This window comes from Benincasa hispida, chromosome 5 (assembly GCF_027475165.1).
Source record: "Benincasa hispida cultivar pf3 chromosome 5, pf3_genome.v1.1, whole genome shotgun sequence".
Taxonomy (NCBI): Eukaryota; Viridiplantae; Streptophyta; class Magnoliopsida; order Cucurbitales; family Cucurbitaceae; genus Benincasa; species Benincasa hispida.
In genome coordinates, this window is record NC_143482.1 from 59,466,367 (window position 1) to 59,492,895 (window position 26,529).

General features: G+C 33.0%; 1 protein-coding gene and 2 long non-coding RNA genes across 5 annotated transcripts; all 3 read right to left on the reverse strand.

Moving 5' to 3' along the window:
* Window positions 1-8,479: 8,479 nt before the first annotated feature.
* Window positions 8,480-10,623, reverse strand: LOC120077655 (acetylserotonin O-methyltransferase-like). 2 transcript variants are annotated; one of them, XM_039031611.2, is made up of 2 exons: window positions 9,787-10,623; window positions 8,480-8,877 (listed from the first exon to the last, which is right to left on the reverse strand). In XM_039031611.2, the coding sequence occupies exons 1-2, from the start codon at window positions 10,549-10,551 to the stop codon at window positions 8,626-8,628; spliced, it is 1,017 nt and encodes a 338-aa protein (XP_038887539.1). In that variant the 5' UTR covers window positions 10,552-10,623; the 3' UTR covers window positions 8,480-8,625. The 2 variants fall into 2 exon arrangements, with proteins under 2 accessions (XP_038887539.1, XP_038887538.1); XM_039031610.2 differs by having other exon boundaries at window positions 8,480-8,925; window positions 9,787-10,622.
* A 4,651-nt stretch (window positions 10,624-15,274) lies between these two features.
* On the reverse strand, window positions 15,275-16,684 carry LOC120078401 (uncharacterized). 2 transcript variants are annotated; one of them, XR_016529609.1, is made up of 3 exons: window positions 16,550-16,684; window positions 16,191-16,368; window positions 15,275-15,983 (listed from the first exon to the last, which is right to left on the reverse strand). It is a non-coding gene; the product is annotated as an uncharacterized LOC120078401 (long non-coding RNA). The 2 variants fall into 2 exon arrangements; XR_005482003.2 differs by lacking the exon at window positions 16,191-16,368 and having other exon boundaries at window positions 16,550-16,682.
* A 6,353-nt stretch (window positions 16,685-23,037) lies between these two features.
* Window positions 23,038-23,915, reverse strand: LOC150036287 (uncharacterized). Its single transcript, XR_016529610.1, has 2 exons — window positions 23,782-23,915; window positions 23,038-23,201 (listed from the first exon to the last, which is right to left on the reverse strand). It is a non-coding gene; the product is annotated as an uncharacterized LOC150036287 (long non-coding RNA).
* Window positions 23,916-26,529: the final 2,614 nt, after the last annotated feature.

The following is a 26,529-nucleotide window of genomic DNA, read 5'->3' on the forward strand; positions in this document are numbered from 1 at the left end:
TGCTAACCCGCCATCTGTCACCCCAAGAAGGTTTTCGCCACCAGTTGAAAAGGAAAAATATTTCTACTGCAACCAGGATGGACACTGGAAGAGGAATTGTCCTCGCTGATTGCAGGAAAGGAAGGCCGACAAGGCTAAGGCCAAGGTAGATAAAGGTAAATATGATTTACTTGTACTAGAAACATGTTTAGTGAAAAATGATGATTCTTCCTGGATAATTGATTCGGGCGCCAGTAATCACGTTTGTTTTTCTTTTCAAGGGATTAGATCTTGGTGACAGCTGGAGGCTTGTGAGATGATGATGCGAGTAGGCACCGAGCACATCGTCTTAGCTATGGTAGTGGGAGGCATCCAGCTGTGTTTACAAAATAGGTTTCTAGTTTTAAAAGATATATATGTTGTTCCTGAACTTAAGAGGAACCTTATTTCTGTAATGTGTTTGTTACAATATAAATATATGCTTTCTTTTAATGTGGATAAAGTGTTTATTCATAAAGATGGTGTTGAAATTTGTACGGCTTATCTTGTATGTGCTAAGACCGTTAGCCTTTCCCTCCATAACACATAGTTGTTTAAATCTATCGTAACTCAATCTAAACATCAACGAGTTTCTCCAAAAGAAAATGCCTAGCTTCGGCACTTTCGATTAGGGCACATCAATCTCAATAGGATTGGAAGATTGGTGAAGAATGGACTTCTAAGTGAGTTAGAAGAAAAATCTTTACCAATATGTAAATCATGCCTTGAGGGTAAGATGACTAAAAGACCTTTTACTGGTAAAGGTTATCGAGCCAAAGAGCCTTTTGAGTTAGTACATTCTGACCTTTGTGATCCTATGAATGCGTGAACCCGAGGTGGTTATGAGTATTTTATCAGTTTTACTGATGATTACTCTAGGTATGGGTATGTTTATCTGATGCAATGGAAGTTTGAATCCTTTGAAAAATTCAAAGAGTTCAAGGCTGAAGTTGAAAACGCATTGGATAGAGGGATTAAAACACTTCGATCGAATCAAGGTGGAGAGTTTTTGGACTCGGCATTCCAGAACTATTTGATAGATCATGGAATCATTTTCCAACTCTCAGCGCCGAGTACACCTCAGCAGAATGGTGTAGCGAAGAGGAGAAATAGAACCTTGTTGGACATGGTTCATTCGATGATGAGTTACGCTTGCTTACCGAACTGGTTTGGGCTTTTGACGTGGAGACTGCAGTATACATACTCAATTGTGTTCTTTCCAAGAGTATTGCAAGAACACTCTGGAGTTGTGGAACGGGCGTAAAGCTAGTTTACGTCACTTTTGCATTTGGGGTTCCCTGCACATGTACTTGAGGCGAATCTCAAGAAGTTGGAACCACGGTCGAGGTTATACCTCTTTGTAGGCTACCTCAAAGGTACACGAGGGGGTTATTTTTATGATCCGTCGGAAAATAGGGTGTTTGTTTCCACGAACGCTAATTTCCTGGAGGAGGATCATATTAAGGAGCACAATCCACGTAGTAAATGAAGGAACTCTTAATGAAGAGCATCCACGAGTGCGTTCAGATCTTTCCTATTTCATTGTGACCGAAAGTACCACACACACATTCTATCAAACAGTTATGCAATTTACACTAATTAATGGCATGTTTTGAAAAATAAAATACAAGGGATTGAGTTCACATACCAGTTGAAGACTCTCTTCAATTTGAACTCAACGCAGTGGAAGCAACCTCTACGTTCTCTATCGCCCAGCAAAACAGTCGGCTATGGCAGCAAGATCGTCTACACGAACGACAACAACACGAACAAGCACGAGCAAGCAGAAGAAGAGACGACACCACTACTTAGAGCCCTTGGTATTCTCAGAGTGAGAATCCAAAGTGTGGTCTTTGTTGAATTTGGTAGAGGAAGGAGGAACGGGCTGATCGTGTAGAACGATAAACAAGTGAGAGAAAGCTATCGTATAGTTGATGCTTATTGCTTAGAGAAAGCTACATGATTGTGTAGGTTTGACTAAGCGATCATTTAGTAATAGTTAAGCGATCGTTTAGAAAACTTGGCACGCTAGACGACCGTTTAGTAAAACTAAACGATCGTTTAGACGTGGGTGTGCTATCGTTTAAGTGATGAAGCTCTATCGTATAGGCTCTCAGCTAAGTGATCAAAACATTTTCACACCGTGAGCAATTTTTTTTCGAACCTATGCAAAATGAAACAAATTTTCATTTTATTCTTTAGTTAAAATAACCGAACACTGATTTTCCCATTAACGCACGATTGAGGAGAATATTTTAGCCAATTATCTCATAATTAATCAATTTATTAATAAATGAATATAATCATATTATATTCTTACCCTATAGTTTGATATCATATATCTACTATAGTAATTTCTCCTCCACTTGATATAAATCATATTTATATCTAATTTCCTCCAAAATAATGTAACTTATACATTTAGTCAATTATATTATATATAATTAACCAGTTCAATTATATCATATATAATCGAACTCCATCTTGTCAATTTGAACCTTTCAAACTGACCCAAAAACTGATTCTAGACTTTATCCAAGCTACCTGAAGAACCTTATGGACCTATGGCTCAAAGCTCCAATAGTACATGAATAGCTGACTAAACTCTTTAGCCACGAGATTCACCATCCGTTAACTGTCAGACATTCCACTAAAGACCAACAGCTGAACTCTTCTTACCACAAATATATTTCTGTGTCCATCAGATATAACCAATCATAAGTACGATGACCCTTCATAGATGCTCGGAAGTACAGCTGGGCCAATTTTCCATTTTGCCTCGTAGTTACATCTCACTCCTTAAGTACCACGAATTCCTCTAATGAACAATACAACATAGTTCAACTATGTGTGAACACCTCCCGGGCCAGAAGGTGTATGACGCCACATCGTTCAAGCCCTAGAATCAGCTGAGTTCCCCTGCCTATCTATCTACTTCCCCTGCCTCGGGATCCCTAAAATGGTAGGTTTGAATCGGCGACCTGACCACTCACACCCATACAAATCAAAGGACCGCTCTCAATGGCAGGAGTTCCCAACTCACCAAGGATTGAGATCATGTTACCTATGGTCATCCTAGTGAAGTGAAGTCTCTGTCATGAACGGTGTTATATAATGAGACGTTAACACTTCGTGGTCAAGTCATATACAAACTCTTTGTATAGGAGCCCCCACTCGCATGTCCCCTACACGAATGATTAGGATCAGACCATCTGTGATAATTCACAACACTTGTGACCATTCCACAAAGCGGGCCGCATCTATAGCGTTACCAGGATAAGGTTTCCTTTCTTTATCCATATACTACAGACCATTTTGGTTATCACTCAAAACATGATCCACTTGTATGTCACCACATACATGCTTAAGTTACATACAGATAACCAGGGATTTTATGTTTATTGGTTTGTGGTAAAGCAAATAAAACATACAACTGAGCAAAATCAAGATGTGAAGTAAAATTTCATATATTATACATCACAAGCGTTCGTATAAACTATTTACAAACTACAGGACACGAGACTTTAAGGCATCAATCCCAACAATCTCCCACTTGTCCTAAAGCTAAGTGGGGTGTACATAAAACTAGTACAAAACAATAAATTAGGGCATAAAAGCCCAGTACAATAAAATCTCCCACTTGCCCCAGTCCAGCCGCGGTCGATCCTGTAGACCCATGCTCTGAAGGTGACCCTCAAACACTGTAGCCGTGAGAGCCTTCGTAAACGGGTCAGCAACATTGTGCTCCGAAGCGATCTTCGTGACGATCACGTCCTCTCGATGCACTATCTCGCGGATTAGATGATATTTCCGCTCTATGTGTTTGCCGCGACTGTGACTCCTAGGCTCCTTAGAGTTTTCCACTGCCTCACTATTATCACAATAGAGGGTAATGGGCCTAAACATATCTGAAACAACTTCCAGTTCTATCAAGAACTTCCTGAGCAAGATAGCCTCCTTAGCAGCTTCGCAAGTCGCTACGTACTCTACCTCCATAGTGGAGTCGGCAATGCACCCCTGCTTAGTGCTTCGCCACACTACAACTCTTTCGTTAAGAGTAAAGACTAACCCTTACGTGGACTTGAGAGAGTCTTTATCAGTCTGAAAGTCAGAATCTGTGTATCCAGTAAGGATCAAATCCCTAAATCCATACACGAACATGTAGTCCCTCATTCTCCAAAGATACTTGAGGATGTTCTTCACTACGGTCAAATGACCCTGGCCTGAGTTAGATTGATACCTACTGACTATACCCACAGCGTAGCAGATGTCTGGACGAGTACAGAGCATCGCATACCTCAAACTGCCAACGACAGACGCATATGAGACCCGTGGAGTCCTGCATTATCTTGAGGCATCTTAGAACACATGTTTATTGTTTTGTACTAGTTTTATGTACACCCCACTTAGCTTTAGGACAAGTGGGAGATTGTTGGGGTTGATTCCCTAAAGTCTCGTATCCTGTAGTTTGTAAACAGTTTGTACGAACGCTTGTGATGTATAATATATGATATTTACTTCACTTCTTGATTTTGCTCATTTGAATGTTTTATTTGCTTTACCACAAACCAATAAACCTAAAATCCCATGTTGTCTTTATGTAACTTAAGCATGTATGTGGTGACATACAAGTAGATCATGTCTTAAGTGATAACCAAAAGGGTCTGTAGTATATGGATATATAAGGGAAACCTTATCCTGGTAATGCTACGGATGCGGCCTCTTTGTGGAATGGTTACAAGTGTTGTGACTTGTTACAGATGGTTTGATCTTGATCATTCATGTAGGGGACATGCGAGCGGGGCGTCCTATACAAAGAGTTTGTATAAGACCTAACCACGAAGTGTTAACGTCTTGTTATATAACACTGTTCATGACAGAGACTTCACTTCACTAGGATGACCATAGGTAACATGACCTCAATCCTGAGTGAGTTGGGAACTCCTACTATTAAAGGCAGTCATTTGATTTGCATGGATGCTAGTGGCCAGGTCGCCGACTCAAACCTACCACTTTTTGGATTCATCTGATTTGGGATCTGGGAACTCAGCTACACAAGATGGAATTCACTTCTTCCCCAAAGCAGGGATAAGTAGATAGATTGCTTCTTTAAGGGCTGATTCTAAGGCTTGATCGATAGGCACCACACACCTTCTCATGGCCCGAGAGGTGTTCACACATAGTTGGACTATGTTGTATCTTTAAGTAGAGGGATTAGTGTTAGTTAAGGAGTGAGATGTAACTATAGGGAAAAAATGAAAAATTGGCCCAGGTGTATTTACGAGCATCTGTGAAGGGTTATCGTACTCATGATTGGTTATATCTGATGGACACAGAAATATATCTGTGGTAAATAGTGTTCAACTGTCGATCTTTAGTGGAATTCCTGGCAGTTAACAGATGGTGGATCTCGTGATTAAAGAGTTTAGTCAGCTATTCACGTACCGTTGGAGTTTCGAGCCATAAGTCCATAAGGTCCCCTTGGTAGCTTGGATATAAGTTGAGAATCAGTTTTTGGGTAAGTTTGAAATGTTCAAATTGACAAGCGGGAGTTCGATTATATATGATATAATTGAACTGGTTAATTATATATATTATGATTGACTAAATGTATGAGATACATTATTTTGGAGGAAATTGGATATAAATACGATTTATATCAAGTAGGGGAGAAACATTATAGTTGATATATGATATCAAACTATTGGTTAAGAATATAATACGATTATATTTATTATTTTGTTAATTGGGCGGTTATGAGATCATTGGTCGAAGTTTTCTCCGAATTCGTGCGAAAGTGGGAAGTTGAATTCAGTTCTTGTAATTGAAGAATAAAATGAAAATAGTTTTTATTTTGCAAGAGATACGCAAAAGACATGCTAAATCGCTCACTGTGTGAAAGTCTTGCATCGCTTAGTGTTGAGAGCCTATATGATAGCGCCCGCCTACTAAACGATCGCACACTCGCATTTTCTAAACAATCGCTTACCTTTACTAGACGATTGCTTAGCGCTTGAGCGTAACTAAATGATTGCTTACCTTTTGATAGATGATCGCTTAGCAATTACTACATGATCGTGTACCCCGACCTAAACGATCAAGCACCTGACTATAAGATAGTCTCCCCTTTCTCCCACTTGCTTGTTCGTAGTACACAATTGCTTTTCCTTCTCCCCTCTACCAATTCCATCAAAGTCCAACCTTTGGATTCTCACTCCGAGAATACTGAGGGCTTCGAGTGGTGGTGTCATCCCTGTTGCCTTTTGTTCGTGTATCGCTGTTCGTGTAGACGACTGTGGTGGTGCTAGAAGATTGCTTACTAGATGAGAAAGAGTGAGAGGAGTTCGTTCATGGCTGGATCGAGTCTTGTGAAGAAGAGTCTTCAGCTGGTAAGTCTCTCGGTCTTTTGTTTTTATCTTTTAAAGCATGCCAGTAATTAGCGTTTTCAATGCATATCTGTATGTTTGAATGTATGTGTGGAAATTCTGTCATAATGAAATTGGAACGATCTACTTCCGCTCATAGGTACTCTTGTATAAGAGTTCCTTCATAGGATTCACTAAATGATAGCTGAAGAGAGACTAAATGATCATGGAGTGACACTATAGGATAGTTCACTCAGCTGGCCATTAGCTTTACTAAATGATTGGGCATTCGTCTATACGATAGACTTCTTCATCTCCCACTTGCTCAATCGTTTACACGAATATTATTCCTCTGGTCTCTTCCTCTAACCAAGTCCACACAGAGCCCACACTTCTGGATTCTCACACCGAGAATACCAAGGTAGCCATTGTGGTGATGTCTTACTCAACTCGACTGACGCTGAGGTTTTTGGAGGCCATTCGTTGTGTTCGCGGTGTTCGTGTGGTGGTTGCTGACTGATCGTGCTGTGTTGCAGTCGCTATATTCGAGTGTTCATGTGTTGCAGTCTTGGAGATTGAACGAGCGTTCGTGATCGAGGGAGTTTGAAGATGAGTCTTCAAAGGTATGTATAATCTTTCCCTTGATTATCTGGTAAAACATGTTGTAATTTCGTATTATGCATGACCTCTAAGTTTCCATTTCTTGATTGTAATTGTGTATGTTCATATACAAATGGAATTGTAGGGAAATCTAGAGTTTAAATAGGAAGGTGGATGAGATTGTATATTAATATGTGCATATTAGAAATAAGGATAAACTTCAGAAGGGGACTTTGTAATATTAACTATTTTGGCATGTATATATAAATAAATCTTGTTTTTAAGATTGATGCATAAAATTGTTAAGGGGTATGTAGTTTATTGCATGTATTATCACAGGTACACCAAGATTGTGAGTGTCCAAAGGCAAAGAAGGACAACAGATGTCATAAGAAGGTTGGCCCCTGCTGTCGTCACATCTCCTCCTAGGTTGGAAGGGTAATTTAAGAGGGGGTGTGACACCAAATCTATGTGAAAGCAACTCCTTATACATCAAAACTAGTCATAATTAAATAGGTTCTATAAATAGTTTAGTGTGTGTATTATAAGGATGTTCAAATTTAAACTCATCTATTGTGGATTTGTAATAACATAACATATATATTAGTGGGAAGATGACGGAAGGTTTTCCTCTTCCTTATAGGATTTAGATGCTCATGGGATCTATCTTCTTCAGATGGGTCAACATATCCTAAGCCATGGTTGTGAAATTTCCAACTCGTTGGGTCAATTAAGCCCACTTCTTGGCTTGGGCCTGGGCCTAGTTGGCTTTGAGCCGAAGTGGGCGCATTTACTTTCTGACTTGTGGTTTGTCTCGCGAAGGCCCATGTTGGGATCGGATTTTGTAGTCTTGAACTTTGGTTTTGTGTGGCTTGAACCCAATTAGTGTGTTAGTTTTGAAAACTAGTCACAGTTGACCATGCAATCAAAGTTTCACACTAGTTAGATGAGAGGATAATCGTAGATATATAAATAAGGACAACTATTATCAATGGTATAAGGTCATTTGAATGAAACCAAAAGCAAACTCTCAAGAGTTTAAACACTAAGTGGACAATATCATACAATTGGGGAGATACTTGGAGGTCTGTTGTCCCTACCAAGTGGGTATCAAGAACCATGCTTCTTACTTGTCAGTAGAATCCTCGGGTGCCAAAGAAAGAAGTGGTGAACTTTATAAGATATAGTCATGGGTGGAGACATGAGGTTGAGTTTTATCAGACTCACAATGTGCTTCAGAGAAAAGGAATTCGCCTGAATAAGAGCTGGATAAATTGATGACTTTTTGAAGAGAGACTCGACTGTGCTTTGTTTGAGGGGAGGACTATTGAGAATGCGACAAAAGTTTTACATTAGTTAATAAGAATATGATGGTATGAGGTCTTTTGTTTGACCCCAAAAGTAAAACCATAAAGGTTTATGTTCAAAATGAATAATATCATATTAATGTAGAGATATTTAGATCAGATGTATTATCTCTTATGTTAAATATAATCTAGAACAAAAATTTAGTCTATACGAATGAAAATTACATAAAGATTTAATACATTGAGACAAAGTAGTAGAAATAGATTAAAGACAATAGTGGATGCAATAATCAATGCATATGTGATCCAAGAAGAAGAAGTTGTTTGTTTCTGTTTTAAGGGAAACATTGAATAAGTGATTGGATAGGTTGAATGGGTGTAATGGTGTATCGAGTGAAGCCAGCTGCATTGATAACAAATGCCCATTCTTCAATTGTTCTTTCCTTCCCTTTATTTGTATGAGCCATCATCACTAGGTCAAACATCAATCCCACATCTGATACCTTCTTGTTTTCACTCTTTTCTTCGATTATTGCTTCTACAATTATCACCTTCCCTCCACTTTTTGGAATCGCTTCCTTACATCTCTTCAAAATTTTAATACATTCTTCGTCATTCCAATCATGTAGAATCCACTGCAATTTGAATCTCAAAAATTCAAAAAAATTTTAAATATTGAAGTCTCGTTTGATAATTAATAATTTAATTTTTCTTTTAAATCACGGTTTGTACCTTTCTTTAGATTAGAGGAATTGAATTCTTAGTCAAATTTCAAAAACAAAAATAAGTTTTGGAAAAGTATATATTTTTTAGTTTCCAAAACTTGATTTGATTTTTGATATTTTTTTTTGGTAAGTAGATGATAAAACAAGAAATTTAGAAGTGCAAGGAATGTTTATAGGCTTAATTAATTTGTAAAAACTTAAAACAAAAAACTACCAACTGATGTCTTGACACTACCCCACTTGTAGTTTTAAAATTTTGTACAAAATCCAAGTAAATGAGTAAAAATCAATATTAATCGGAGAAAAAGAGATACTACATTGATTTGAAATGGTGAAAATTCACTTTTTGACCTCAAGAGGTTGTCTTGTTGGCAACAGCTTGGAGTCTCTCAATCATACCAGCTTAGAGGTCCCAAGTCTTGAATCTTTGGGTGAGCTTAGTACTAAAATTTTTTTGTCTTTGAGTTCAAACAATGGGACGAGAACAAAAAGCCTTCAAAATAGTGGATCAAAGTTCCAACTCTCATAGATTAAAAAATAAAATTTTTTTGTCACATTCAAAATCACTCCAAAAACATGATTTAAAAAATCATATACCAAATCAATTTTAGCGATCTAAAGATTATGTTCTAACAGTTGTAATATCAAACATCGAATAATTGATTTGGAAATATCAAAATGAGTTTAACCATTTTAAAACTATTCCCAACAAAGCCTTACCCTCAACAAACAAAACACAAATAACACACACATATACATAAATATACCAACCTTGAGGAAAGCAACATCAGCTTTTGGGACAAAATCAAACATGTTACCAGCAACATGCTGCACATTCTCATATTGTGGGGAAGCACACACAACATGAGGAAGATCAAAGTTAATACCTTTCATCCATGGACAAGCATTCACCAAAATGCTCAAAGTACTTCCATTTCCTCCTCCAACATCCACCAAACATCCAACTCCATCAAAAATATCCCCACACCCTTCAAGTATAGCAAAAGCAATCACCTTAGCATAACAAGCCATGGCCTCATTGAACAACACATTATGTTCAGGATTTGCTTCAGCATAGCTCCACAAATCCTTTCCATGAGCAATCTCAAATGGAAAAGTCTCACTGTTCTTTAAGTGAGCACTCAAGTTAGGCCATGCTGCAAGCATCACTGGACTTGTTTCCAGTAAAAGCAAAGGAGCCATGGTGCTCTCAACATTGGTGGCTAGCAAACGAGACAAAGGTGTTTGTGAATAAGCTGTCTGGTTTTCACCAATGGTTTCTTCTTTGAAAATTCCACGATGAATGAGGAATCTCAAGATGCGGTGAAGGAGTGAAGAAGAGCAATTTAAAGCAGAGGATAAGTGTGACAATGTCATTGGGCTTCCATAACTTTCTATAATGTCAGCAATTTTGAGGTCTATTACACATTTTATTGCTGCCATTTCAGTGAATCTGAATATGTATCTCCACATTTGGACGATGGCTTGCCCATCTTCTTCCGTCTTTGATGAACACTCTTTGTGCTTAACTTCCATTTGATGTTATAACTCTCTTTACCTATGTCTTCAAAGTGTATTCAATTCGAGTATATATTAAAGAGGGAATAATTTATGTTCTACTAATACACGCTTGCTTTAATCATTTCTTTAAAGCTCAGATATGGTACATCATTCCAACTAACATGAATTATTTTTGAGCATGTTTTGTTTTTACTCAAATGCTTTTTAGAAAAAATTTGGGGGAGATTACTCATATAAAAATTATTTGAAGTCAAGAACACGGACGCTTAACTTTGAAGTTTTTATAGTTATAGCTAACGCATGGTAGAAACGAAATCGACAAGCAAAAAAAGTGAACAATAATTATAGATATCATCAGCTTTAAGACCCTTGGACTTCAAAATTTTATTGTTCGATTTTTTTTTTTACCAGAATTTTTCTGTCCCTTACTTTGATCCAAATGTCTGACTTTCTCTAATTGATTAGCCATTCATAGGATGATCGTCAACGAAGCCTTCTCCTCAAGACTCTTCTACTCTTTGTCATACATGAATACCTTTTCCGATTTCTTAGACAACGATGTCCACAACCCCTATTGTTTTATCAAGGATCGTATCTTGATCTTTCATAAACCGAAATTGTTCATTCTGATAAGCTTATTGTTTTTCATGTTCACAACAGATATTTTTGTTTGTTAAACAAAAACGTGGTTTTCGAGCCCTTACAGTTTGGCTCTTATTCTAGTTTGTTATAACAAAAATGAAATCGACAAACAAAAGAAATATGAATAGTAAAGAACAAAGTAGAGATTTACATGGTTTACTAATAGTATGTTAGCTACGTCCACAGACACAGAGGGAGAAAATAGTTTTATTATTAGAAAGAAAATCATATAATACAAATATACAAAGGTGCCAAAGAGATTAGAGAGTTTATAATTTGTATATAAGCGAGACCCATTCTTGATCATTTGAAGTGCCAAATAACAGATTCAATGCATTCCGATATTTAAAGTACCATAAAAAAAAATGAATCTCATTTTTATAGATAGTAACTACTCATTTCTGTTGAGCGTGGTTTTATCTTTAGGATCTTTTGATCACGTTTAAATGCAATATAAATTTATTCCTCCTATACTCGAATGTCCTATATCCTATATAGTTTCATTGCATGGTCCACATTATTACATCAAGATAAGTACTTGAAGGCCTTGCCATCGGTTCATTGAATAAATGATGATACATATAAATAATAAAATGACAAAAAAAAGGACTTTTTTTTTTCAAAAATTCAATAACTAAGGTAAATTTTGACGTGATTTTTGTTTTTGAAATTTGTATTGGTTATCTCACAAGTTTTTTACAACTGTTTTTATCTTTTATAAAAGCATTATTGAATTTATAGCAGACTCTAAAAAACCAAATTTTTTAGAAGTTTTTTTTTTTTCTTTCGTTTTTATTTGTAGTTTTTAAAATTTGACTTAAAATAATTTGAATAATTTTAAATAATAGACAATAAAATAAAGAAACTCAATACGTTCATAAGCTTAATTTAAAAAATCTCTAAAAGTCAAAAATCAAAATATTATAAAATGGGCTCTAAAATAAAAATGTTGAAAATAGAAAAATATAGGGAAAAAAAGCTACTTGTGGCCAAATATCCAATAACTGAGCAGTGATACAAAAGAAGCAATAATGAAACATGCACATCATCCTGCTGGATGCACACAATAATGCTCATTTCTTTTTTTTCTTTTTTTTTTAGGCTAATAAGCAAACACGTGATGAACGTTACGGACCCGTTTGATAATATATATATATTTTTTATTTTCTATTTTTATTTCTCTTTTTCAAAGAAACTGACTTATTTAATAATTATTCCTATTTCTTATCGATAAATTTTAAGAAATATTTCTCGAACCGGAGATATATTTGATCAGTTCAGTTTCTAATATATTTTTGCCATTTCAAAGTTTGTATAGATTTATGTTTTGCGATGAGAAGGTGAACACTCTTTGGTTTTACCGATATCTATGTCCATTAGTGTCTATGATTGATAGTTTTTAAAATTTTGTTATATTTTATAAATATTTGGTTTATTTTTCTATATTAGAAAATAACACTGATGGACATCATAGAAGTTTATCATTGATAGATCTAAAATTTGCAATATTTTATAAATATTTTGGTTCATTTTTTTATATTAGAAAACAACCCATATTTATATGTAGGTTTTAAATTTTAAATTTTAATATTTCAATATTATTTTATTTTTTGGACAAAATATTATTTTTAATTTTCAAATTTCAAAATTTTAGTTATGTATATTTAAATATTGTTTTAATTTTGAATTTTAAATATTGCAATATTCATATATGTATATTATTTTAATTTTGAATTTTTTTAGTACATAGAATTTTACGATGTATGAATTTTGTTCACTAAAACATTCATTTAACTTCACTTTAATATTTTACAACTACAATATTTAGGTCATGTTTGGATTGACAAGAAAAAAATGTTTTTAGAAAAGTCATTTTCATTTAAACGCTTTTAATAAAAACTCTTTAAAATAAAAACACTTACATGTTCAACAACTCTTTCTCAAGAGTATTTTTATATACAAGTTTGTTTAGTTTGTTATATACTAATATTGTTTTTATTGATATCAAATTATTATAAAGGATGACTCTAAAATATTATGAACTAATAATGTAAAATAATGGTCGCGAAAGATGGTCACTAAAATTCGTGGTGGTGGTTGGAGTTGGACACCAAAGATAGTGGTTGGAGATGGTCGTGGGGCGGTGATTGGAGTTTGGCAACGTTGATGGTCAAAGGTGGTGGCTGATGATAGAAAAAAAATAAGAAGAAAGTCATAGGAAAAAATATGAGAAACAAGAAACAATAAATAGTTATCAAACAAGTTCTTGTATCTGTTTCTTTTTCTTTTTCAAAAAATAAAAAACAGAAATAATTACCTAACATATTCCTATTTGTAGTTCTTAAAAAACAAGTAATGGGAAATAAGAATGAGGAAACGAGAAATGAAAACGTTATCAAACATATGTCCTAAATATTTTAATTATAATTTAAGGGTAAAATATATACTTTTGGTTCTTAAAGTTTGGGATTGATGTCTATTTTATCCTTAAATTTTCAAAAGTTTTAGTCCCTAATGTTTGAAAAATAATTCTAAAGGGTTCATGTGTTAAATTTGTCATTAGTTGACTAACAAAAAAAAATAATGTGATATTATTGAGTTGACAATTTAAAATGATTTAAAAGGCATTTATTCAATTTATATTGTTTCTATATCATGTAGCAATTTTTATTTTTATTTTTTTTTCATTTTCTTTCTTCTCCATACTCTCTTCCTTATAATTCTCCCGTTGTACAATATTATATTTTTTTCATTCTCTCATTCTCCCCTTCTTGTTATTTTTAAATGCATAAGCAATCCAATAATTCCTCCCTTTTCCTTTTAAGGGGTATTGGGTGTTCAATTAGTTATTATAGTTAGTAATTATAATAGTTTATAGGTTAATAATAATTTGTGTTTGAGATGTAGAATATTTTAGTCTAGGTTATAATAGTCTATATTTGGGATGTAGACTATTTTAATCTAAGTGAATGAGAATGAAATATGATGGATAGAAAGTAGTAAACACTATAGCAAAAAGGGATTTGAAATAGTAATCTTGTACGTGTGAGTTATAATAGTTGGAAACATCAACTATTATAATTGGAACTCCAAATAATGAGTAGACTATAGCAACCCACTGATAGCATCGAAAATGTGCTATCTTGATCTACTTAATTCGAGATCGTTCTTAGTTTTTATACGTTTGTTTAGTGATTTTATAGGTATCGCGAGCAACTAAGAGGTAGAGCTAGGCATTAGAGTCAAAATGGAGCTAAAATTGACCAAAACAAAGCCCAGATTCATTAATTGACAAAAAAAACATGTAAAAATTACAATTTTTCCTTTCAGTGCATGGGGCATTTTCTCGAGACCATGTTTTTCTTGAAATGCATTGAGTGTCGTGGTGTTGCTCTAGAGCGTTGGGTGCTCTGAAGATCAACACATGCATCTGTCCATCGATGTTATTGTAGTATAATGGCATGTATACCCACCTGTCAATTTCATTGGTGGAAGTTTGTCGCCAACTCTCACTTAAATAAATTTTGTTTCTACCAAAAAGTGTAGTAGTGGTAGCATGGGTCGAACACAGGGAACCGTTGAGTTTCTCTAGTAAAATATTCACAGTTAGAGGTAGAGGGGAGGGGGAGGCTTTGAGATTGGGTTGGTTACAAGTAAAGTGTTGACATAAAAATAAAGAAAACAAAGAAAGTTGTGAAAATTAATGAAAAAGACCTAGCTTGGGTTATTGCGAAATTTTCCTATTTAGTGTATTCAATCATTGAATTCTCATAAGTTGATTTAAGTTTTTTGTTTATACTTAACCAAATTAATTAGAAAAGTTAATTAATTGTCCTAATTAACTAATTAGTCCAAAGTGAATTGATGAGAAGCCTGCGAATCCAAATTGGCCTAATTACATTAAGATCTAGGGTAAAGTTAAGTTGATTATTTAATTTTTAAGCGCATAATTAAACATTTAACTAATTTCCTCCTAGGTTGATTAGAGCAATGTTTATCGTTATCGATTCACAAGCTAACCTAACTTATTGCCTCTTACAGATTAACATACAACAGCATGTCACTTTAATTATATGCCAATCTAAAGCAGTAATCATAAAATCAATAATCGCAAGATAATATGATTATACTCCATTAACTCATAATGGAAATCAACAAATACAAATAAACCAAGTTCAAATACTCACAAGTTACACAAAAAGGAGAAAATCCTAAAACCCAAGCAGGAATGAGATACCTTAGCTCATAATCGGCTTCAATCGATAAGGAATTGCTTGAGTACATTCTAAAATAAAAATCAGAGGAAAAGTAGAGAGAAAAGCTGTGAAAATAGGTTGGGATTGGATATCATAACCCTAGGCGGCTAAGATAATATTTATAGAAATTGCACTGATGCACAGTGCTCTTCAAAAGAATGCTCTCGAGTGGAAGGTGTCGTCTAACGGATGGATGCGCGTGTTGATCTTTGAAGCGTCACAACGCTCTAGGGCAGCGCTGGGATGCACAATGCATTGTAGAAAATGTAACGACCAGATCCTTACATAATAAGGTTCGACCGCTACGACATGCATACTTAGATTTTCTATCATAGGATGCGTTTTGGTAAAAATTTCAAAAGAACACATCCAAAATTTTATGAATTAAGTATCAAAACTATACAAAAGTTTATTTTACAAAATACCAGGATCCTTAAACATTAGCGTAGTGGAACAAAATGCCTATATGACTAAAATAGTGAGTTTGATGGTTGGCCACTTGAGCGATGTCCAGTCATGCCACCTATGCTGTGTCCTTACCTACAAAGTCTGTAAAATAGGATGATTATATAATATACTCAGTAAGTAGTTCTCACTTAAGGTAGTAACCAAATGCACAGTCACATGCAACATGTCATGAAAACATATGATTGGGACCCAAAACATAAACTTATAATAACATGAGGTGGTCGGTTATGCCTCCAACGTAAGTTTCTCCGCCCTGATAGGAAGATGATGACTTAAGCGAAAACTAACCCATTTGATGATTAGCGGGTCATGCAGTCAGTAGGGCCAGAGTCGCATCCAACATCAACCATTAGCATAAACGTAAGGTTGAATTAGCGGTGCAATCATACATACCCTGCTAATCCTTAGCATAAAGATAATGTATGATTGGGCCTAGAGGGGTGCAACCATACATGTCCTGTCAGCCCTGGAAGCATAACCTATACCTAATTAAAACTTGATCTTAACATAATCGTGAACAAACATAATGCATGGGGTCCCTTGATGAGAAACGTGTTTTAAACATGTAATGCAACATAAATAAGAACTATATATCAAAGGTACACTACCATAAAAAACTTAAAGAGAATGTGAGATAAACTACTTACCTTTACTGCAATCCTAATTGTTCCTTATGGTTTGGTCTTGAAATGATCTTGATTTTTTTTTTTTTTGTTAACAAAGTGCGCCACTTCCCTATTTATAGGGATGTTTTTCCGACTTCTCTCTCTATATATATTTATTTATTTATCTTGTTTTATATTTATCTTTTTTTTTTTATGTTTATCTTCTTTTATATTTATCCCTTTTCTTCTATTTTTTTTCTTCTTTTATTTTTAATGTTCATCTCTTTCCTTTTTTTCTTCTTTTTTTATATTTATCTTTTATTTTTAATGTTTACCTTATTTTATATTTATCTCCTTTTATATTTATTTATTTATTTATGTTTATCTTCTTTTATATTTATCTCTTTTCTTCTTTTATTTTTAATATTTATCTTTTTTTATCTTTTATCTTTTTTTTTATCTTTATCTTTTATTTTTAATGTTTACCTTATTTTATATTTATCTCCTTTTATATTTATTTATTTATGTTTATCTTCTTTTATATTTATCTCTTTTTTTCTTTTTTCTTTTTTTTATGTTTATCTTTGTTTTATTTTTAATGTTTATCTTTTTCTTTCTTTTTTCTTTTTTCTTTTATTTTTAATGTTTACCTTATTTTATATTTATCTCCTTTTATATTTATTTATTTATGTTTATCTTCTTTTATATTTATCTCTTTTCTTTTCTTTTCTTTTCTTTTTATGCTTATCTTCTTTTATTTTTAATGTTTATCTCTTTCTTTTATATATATATATATATATTTATCTCTTTTCTTTTCTTTTCTTTTTATGTTTATCTTCTTTTATTTTTAATGTTTATATCTTTCTTTCTTTTTTCTTTTTTTTTTTCTTTTTTTTTTTATATATTTCTCTTTTATTTTTAATGTTTACCTTATTTTATATTTATTTATTTATTTGTTTCTCTTATTTTATATTTATCTCTTTTTTTTTTTTTTACGTTTATCTTCTTTTATTTTTAATGTTTATCTTTTATTTTTGTTTGTTTGTTTGTTTCTTTATTTTATTATGTTTATCTTCTTTTATATTTATCTTCTTTTTATGTTTATCTTCTCTTTCTCTCTCTCTCTCTTATATATATGTATATATTTATATATGTTTATCTTCTTTTATATTTATTTTTTTAATGTTTATCTACTTTTATATTTATCTCTTTCTTTTCTTTTCTTTTCTTTTTCTTTAATGTTTTATATTTATCTCTTTTTTTAAAAAAATGTATCATTATTATCTTAAACCTTCTACATATTATTTATTATTATTATTGTTGTTGTTGTTATTATTATTTATTTTAACCAACATACATGTATACATTGGTATATATTTTTTTTTATTTCCTTTAATTTATTTCTTTACTTAACCGACATAGTCATATCATAATTTATTTTGCTTTAGAAACTTACTAGATTTTTCTTCTAAAATATCTTTCTATGTCATATTTATTTATTTATTAGATATTTATTGTTTAGATATTTGTTTAATTAAGATTTTATTTGTCAATTATTCAAGGATATCTATGGACCAACTTTTAACCTTATGTATTAAATCTAAAATTGGTCTTCTCTAACAAGTCTTACAAAATAAAAAAATTTTAGCTTGTAATTTATGCACATACTTGGGTTGTTACATTCTTCCCCCTTAAAACATTCTTCCTCGAAAGTTTCTTGGTTCCTAAATAGATAAGGGTATTTGGCTCTCATTTCTTCTTCTCATTCCCATGTAGCTTCTTCTATTTCTTGATTTCTCCAGAGAACCTTCACTAAACTTATTTCCTAATTACGAAGTGATTTCTTCTCTCTTGCTAGGATGCAGATTGGAGTCTCTTCATACTCCAAGTTTTCACTTATTTGTAGGGGTTCATAATTTACTACATGTGATGGGTCAAATACATATTTTCGAAGCATCGATACATGAAAGACATTATGTATTGTAGAAAGAATTGATGGTAACATCAATCGATAAGCCACTTGGCCAACATGTTCTGATATTTCAAAAGGTCCAATAAAGCGGGGGCTAAGTTTGCCTTTTCGTCCAAAACGCATAATGCCTTTCATTGGTGCTACCTTTGGAAATACATGATCTCTTACTTTGAATTCCAACTCTTTTCGACGGTTATCAACATAACTCTTTTGTCTGCTTTGAGCTGTTCACATTATTTCCCCAATTAACTTAATTGCCTCTGTTGTTTGTTGCACCAACTCAGGTCCCAGTAGTATTTGCTCCCCTACTTCATCCCAATGTACTGAGGATCTGCACTTCTTTCCATATAGGGCTTCAAAGGGAGCCATACCAATCGTCACCTAATGACTATTATTATTGGAAAACTCTATAAGGTGCAGTTGCGAATCCCACGCTCCAGTAAAATCCAAAGCACATGCCCTCAACATATCTTCTAGGATCTGATTATCTCGTTCTGTTTGGCCATCAGTTTGTGGATGAAAGGTTGTACTGAAATTTAGTTGGGTGCCCATTGCTTTCTACAAACTCTTCTAGAACTTGGAAACAAAACGAGGGTCCCGGTCCGAAACAATTGATATTGGGACTCCATGTAACTGAATGATCTCTTTTAAGTACATTTGAGCTAGTTCTTCTGTAGTGTGAGTAGTCTTACAGGATAGAAAATGGGCCAACTTGGTAAGTCGATCCACAATCACGCAGATCATGTTGTGGCATTTAACAGTTCTCAGGAGTCTTGAGATGAAGTCCATGGAAATATGCTCCCATTTTCGTTTTGGAACATTTAGAGGCTGGAGGAGTCCTTGTGTCGTTGCCTTAGAACTTTCACCTGTTGACAAACTAAACATTTACTTACATAGTCGGCTATGTCCCTTTTCATGTTACGCCATTAGTAATGTGCTTTCAAGTCTTGATACATCTTGGTACTCCCAAGATGTATTGAAAAGCATGACATGTGGGCTTCCTTCAGTAGTTCTTTCTTAATTTATTCTTCATCTGGTACACATAGAAGTCCACGGTAGTGTAAAGTCTGGGGCTGTAGAGAATTCACTGGTTTCTCCATTCTCTGACTGCAGTTGGTTGTTTAGGTATGTATCTGTTTGTTGTGAATCAACTATCCTTGGCCTTAAAGTAGGACTTGCAGTTAGTTGTTCTATTCGGGTTGTGATGGTTTCTGGTATTAGTGAGATCTCAGCTCTTTCCAGGTCATTCATTATGTGTTTGAAGTTGGTACTCAAAGCTGCCGTGTGAGCTACCTTTCGGCTAAGAGCATCAATCAAAATATTAGCTTTTCCTGAATGATAGAGGATCTCACAGTCATAGTCTTTGACCAACTCTAGCCATCTTCTTTGCCTCATATGTAACTCCTTCTAGGTAAAAAAGTACCTAAGGCTTTTATGATCAGTGTAGATTTGGATCTTTTCCCCATATAAGTAATGTCTTCATGTCTTTAAGGCGAAGACTACTGCTGCTAACTCCAAGTCATGGACAAGGTAGTTTTGTTCATAAGGTTTAAGTTGTCTTAAAACATATGCTATTACTTTATCATGCTGCATTAAGACACAACCAAGCCCCTTTTTTGATGTGTCACTGTAGACAGTTAAACCCCCTGATCCATCAGGTATAGTGAGAATAGGGGTTGTGGTCAATCTTTCTTTTAGTTCCTGGAAGCTTTGTTCACATGCTTGGTTCCAAACAAAAGAATTATTCTTCTTGGTGAGGTTAGTTAAGGGTAATGCTATACTTGAGAAATTCTTCACAAATCATCTATAATATCCTACTAATCCAATAAAGCTTTGCACCTCACTGACCGTTGTTGGGTGAGGCCATTTGCTAACTGTTTCAATCTTAGCAGGATCCACTGAGATTTCTTCTTGTTTTATAATATGCCCTAGGTAGGCAACTTGTCGCACCCAAAACTCACAACTGGAGAATTTTGGCATATAATTTCTTTGTTCTCAATGTAGAAAGGACATCCCTAAGATGTTTTTCACGTTTTTCCTTAGACTTGTAATATACCAAGATATCATCTATGAACACGATTACGAAGTTATCGAGATAGTCCTTAAAAATTCTATTCATCAAGTCCATGAAGGCTGCTGAGGCATTAGTTAATCCAAAGAGCATCACAACGAATTCATAATGCTCATATCTTATTCGAAAAGCAGTATTGGGAATATTAGATTCCTTGATTCGCAGTTGATGATATCCAGATCGTAAGTCTATTTTGGAGAATACTAAGGCTCCTTGTAATGGGTCAAATAAGGCATCAATGTGTGGGAGTGGGTGTTTATTCTTTATTGTCAACTTATTTAACTTTCGATAATCTATATATAAACGCATTGATCCATCATTCTTCTTAACAAATAAGACCGGTGCTCTCCATGAAGACACGTTAGGAGGTATAAATCCCCTATCTAACAATTCTTGTAATTGTATTTTGAGTTCTTTTAACTCTGCAGGCGCCATTTTATTTGGTGCTTTAGATATTGGTTCAACTCCAAGAATTAGGTTTATACAGAATTCTATTTCTCGACTAAGTGGTACACCTGAAAGATCTTCTGGGAATACATCTTCAAACTCTCTTATTACAGGAATGGTTTTAATTTCATCCTTTTGGTTTCGTAAATCCACTATGCTTGCTAGATATGCCCAAGCCCAATGGTTAAGCAAATGCTTAATTTTTAAGGCTGAAATTATTCTTGGGGCTGATTGTATATTAGAACTCTTAAATTTAAATTTGGTTCCTGTTGGAAAGGTGAAAATGACCTCTTTATTATGGTAATCTATGCTTGCATAGTTTGCTACTAACCAGTCCATACCTAGTATTATGTCAAAATCACTTATGTCTAGAATGATAAGAGTCACCCCTAGTTTATGTCCTGATGCTGACAACTTGCAGTTTTCCACAGCTGAGCTGGCCAACATAGATGGAGTAGCAACAGATAGAATGTAGCCTAAGGGCTTTGATGTTAGTTGAGCATGTTTTACAAATGTTGTAGATATGAATGAATGACTAGAGCCCGAATCAATTAAAGTGAATGCGTAATACCCGAGGATGGGTAATATACCTGTAACAACTGTATCTTGGTTTTCTGCCTCTTGACGTGTAATAACAAACACCCATCCTTTCTACTGCTGGATAACCTTGTTATTGGTAGGCTAGGTGGTCTAAGCAGTTAATATTTGGGTGACGAGCTTTGGGTAAGCCTTTGCATAGTGACCTATCTGGCCACAATGGAAACATACTCCTAAGTTTCAAAGACATTTCCCGTGATAGTATTTTCCACAATTTTCGCACTTAATATATGAGAAAATTTGGCTCTTCTATTGTGAATGTATGCCCTGAGTGTCTTAGGTATGTTTAGCTTGCCGTTGTGAATGTTGGAAGCTTTGTTGGTAGAATTTCTTCTTTTGATTTGGCATTAATCCTCGTTCAGGAATTGACGTTTTGGCATCGAGATTTACTCCCATGAGTAAGGCCGACTCGAGGGCAAGTGAATATTTTTTGTTTCGGAAGGTAGTGACCGTGTCTCGAATGCCTTTTCTTAATACCTTGATAAACCTTTCCACCTTTTTCTCTTCTGTGTCTATTAGCCGGGGAACAAAATGAGATAAGCAATCGAATTTTCGTTCATACTCCGCCACTGACATGTTCCCTTGACGAAGATTAAGAAATTCCACTTCCTTCAGGTATCTTACTGTCCATGGGAAATACGAGATCAAACCTTTAATTGTTCTTTGTGTGGATTCCTATCAGAACTTTGCATCACCTCTTAACATGAAGGTGCCACAATTTACTTTCTATTCTTCTAGGATGTTCATGTGGTGGAAAATAATTTCTATTTCTATTTCTATTAACCAATTCTATGCTATAGTTGGATTTACGCATGATTCGTCAAATATTGAAGGATTGAACTTCCTGAATTCTCAAATGATTTTTGAGTCATTTGTATCATTGATTATTGGTGCAGTTGACGAGGTTATGCTTCCATTACCCATATTCTGTATTAGTATTTGTAGTGCTTCTAGTGTAAGTAACACATAGGGCATTTGTCCATGTCCTAGATTTTGATCCCCTGTGGGTTCATTTCGAGATCTGCTTTGTCGTGTTGGAACTCGTTGTGGTGCCATCTGGTACACACATTCTTTCATAACAAGGAAACAATCTAAGCCTACATTTTTATTTATTTATTTATTTACTCATACTTATGTTTATTCATTTTTATTTATTTATTTATTTACTCATACTTATGTTTATTAAATTATTTACTAAATTACTTATTTGAAAATTCCACTTACCAGCATATTTAGCATAAATATGGGCATCACTTAACAGACCGAACCACCAAATACCACGACTCTTCTAATGCAATAGAGCCTATTTGGCCCAAATGCTCTAATACTAAACTGTAACGACCAGATCCTTACATTATAAGGTTCGACCGCTACGACATGCATACTTAGATTTTCTATCATAGGATATGTTTTGGTAAAAATTTCAAAAGAACACATCTAAAATTTTATGAATTAAGTATCAAAACTATACAAAAGTTTATTTTACAAAACATCGGATCCTTAAACATTAGCGTAGTGGAACAAAATGCCTATATGACCAAAATAGTGAGTTTGATGGTTGGCCACTTGAGTGACGTCCAATCATGCCATCTACGCTGTGTCTTTACCTACAAAGTCAGTAAAATAGGATGAGTATATAATATACCAGTAAGTAGTTCTCACTTAAGGTAGTGACCAAATGCACAGTCACATGCAACATGTCATGAAAACATATGATTGAGACCCAAAACATATACTTATAATAACATGAGGTGGTTGGTTATGCTTCCAACGTAAGTTCCTCCGCCCTGTTAGGAAGATGAGGACTTAAGCGAAAACTAACCCATCTGATGATTAGCGGGTCATGCAGTCAGTAGGTCTAGAGTCACATCTAACATCAACTACTAGCAGAAACGTAAGGTTGGACTAGAGGGGTGCAATCATACATACCCAGCTAATCCCTAACATAAATATAACGTAAGATTGGGCCTAGAGGGGTGCAACCATACATGCCCTATCAGCCCTGGAAGCATAACCTATATCTAATTAAAACTTGATTTTAACATAATTGTGAACAAACATAATGCATGAGGTCCCTTGATGAGAAACGTGTTTTAAACATATAATGCAACATAAATAAGAACGTAATAAAACAACATATCAAAAGTATACTACCATAAAACACTTAAGATGAGATAAACTACTTACCTTTACTGCAATCCTAATTGTTTCTTATGGTTGGTCTTGAAATGCTCTTGATTTTTTTTTTTTTGTTAACAAAGTGCGCCTTTTCCCTATTTATAGGGAAGTTTTTCCGACCTCTCCTTATATATATATATATTTATTTATTTATTTATCTTGTTTTATATTTATCTTGTTTTTTTTTTATGTTTATATTCTTTTATATTTATTTATTTATTTTTATCTTCTTTTATTTTTAATGTTTATCTCTTTCTTCTTTCTCCTTTTTATATATATATATATATATATTTATCTTTTATTTTTAATGTTTACCTTATTTTATATTTATCTCCTTTTATATTTATTTATGTTTATCTTCTTTTATATTTATCTCTTTTCTTTTCTTTTTTTTTTTTTTATGTTTATCTTCTTTTATTTTAATGTTTATCTCTTTCTTTCTTTCTTTCTTTTTTTTTATATATATATTTATCTTTTATTTTTAATGTTTATCTTCTTTTATATTTATCTCCTCTTATATTTATTTATTTAAGTTCATGTTCTTTTATATTTATCTCTTTTCTTCATTTTTTTTATGTTTATCTTCTTTTATTTTTAATGTTTATCTTTTATTTTTATATATTTATCTTTTATTTTTAATGTTTACTTTATTTTATATTGATCTCCTTTTATATTTATTTATTTATTTGTTTATCTTATTTTATATTTATCTTATTTTATATTTATTTATTTATGTCTATCTTCTTTTATTTTTAATGTTTATCTCATTCTTTCTTTTTTCTTCTTTTTTTTATATTTATCTTTTATTTTTAATGTTTACCTTATTTTATATTTATCTCATTTTATATTTATTTATTTATGTTTATCTTCTTTTTATGTTTATCCTCTTTTATTTTTAATGTTTATCTCTTTCTTTCTTTTTTTCTTCCTTTTTTTAATATTTATCTTTTATTTTTAATGTTTACCTTATTTTATATTTATCTCCTTTTATATTTATTTATTTATGTTTATCTATTTTTTTATGTTTATCTTTGTTATTTTTAATGTTTATCTTTATCTTTTTTTCTTTTTTCTTCTTTTTTTTTTTTATTATGTTTATCTTCTTTAATATTTATTTTTTTTTATATTTATCTTCTTTTATATTTACCTTCTCTTTTTTTTTTTCTCTATATATATGTTTATCTTCTTTTATATTTATATATATTTTTTTAAGGTTTATTTACTTTTATATTTTTTTCAATCTGTAGTCTCTCTAATAAAACAATATTAGTGAACCACATAAATCTGCTTATCGATTTTCTATTAATTTACGGTTTCTGTAGTATTTATTTGTCGATTTCGTAACAAATTTTTTTATGAAAAATCCATAGGATTTTATTTCGTTGGTGATAAATCTGGCGATTTTAAACACTACTTATTTTCTTCTGAATAAAAAAAAAAAAAAAGGCTCAGCTAAATCAAGTCTCCAAAAAAAAAAAAAATACAGGGTTCCAATTTCTTAACAAAACTTACTGCTTAAATCAAGCTACATACATTCCAAAATGGACTCCATCTAAATTTCCAAGGCTTTCCTTGTTAATTTGTTATCCGTTGGAACAAAAAAGTCTACGTCAACTTTTGCTACAGAAGCCTAATGGTTTTTCTTTGTAATTTATAGATTCAAGATTTAATTTGAATGTAATGATCGAAAAATAATTGAAAAAATATTGTTGAGAATTTGATGGTTACATGTTGTCTAAAACTACCACTAATGATGACCGAGTTGAGCAAATAGGCGAAACTTTATCTTTTGGCAGGCTGATTCAATGGACGATGAGAGAAGAAAGTGAGGAAAAAGAGAGGGAGGGAAAGAGAAAATGAAAACAAAAATCTAAAACCCTATTTCGTAACCATTTTATTATTTTTTTTTTTTTGTTTTTGAAAATGAAGCCTATATCATTCATATTTTTTATCATGATTTGCATTTTTCTTAAGTACAATAATTCAATTCTTAGCCAAATTTAAAAAAACAAAAACAACTTTTTGAAAGCTATTTTTTTTTAGTTCGTAAAATTTGGTTTCATGTTTTAAACTATTAGTAAAAAGTAGATAACAAATAAAGAAATTTGAGATGAAAATAGTTATTAAAATAAAAATAAAAAACAAAATGGTTATCAAATAAAGCCTAAGTGATATGTAGAAACAATATAAATTCAATATAGTCATTTAAAATTGTCAATCCAACAATGTCACATCTGGTCGACTAATGGTCAATTTAATATAGGTATGGGATCATTTAGATTTATTTTTCAAAATAAAGTATCACTTTTTAAAGCTTAGGGCTAGTAGATCCCTAAATTTATCTGATATTTTATTTTATCGATTTTATTTTTTGTAATCTTTTGTATTTTTCTGTAATTTAGAATCCTCCAGTTTTCAAGAAAAATAAACAATCTTTACATTTTAGGGAGAGCAAAATTTGAAAGTTATTGTCCTTATTTTCATCCAATAAAATAAAAGATATTTTGTGTAGGAAGAATAAAATTTGAATATTCAAATATTTTTTGTATGGAAAATTTCTATCTATCAATTTTGGGAGGAGCTAATCATGTCAAATGTTTTTTAAATCAATCAAATAATATTCAATTAATTATTATTATTTTTTTCTTTTGAATTTGGCCAGATTTATTTTTAAAAATTGGAGCGTATGACAAAATTTAGAATTTCGTTATGAAAAATGGCAAAATCGACCAATAATAAGATTCATGGTAACTCACG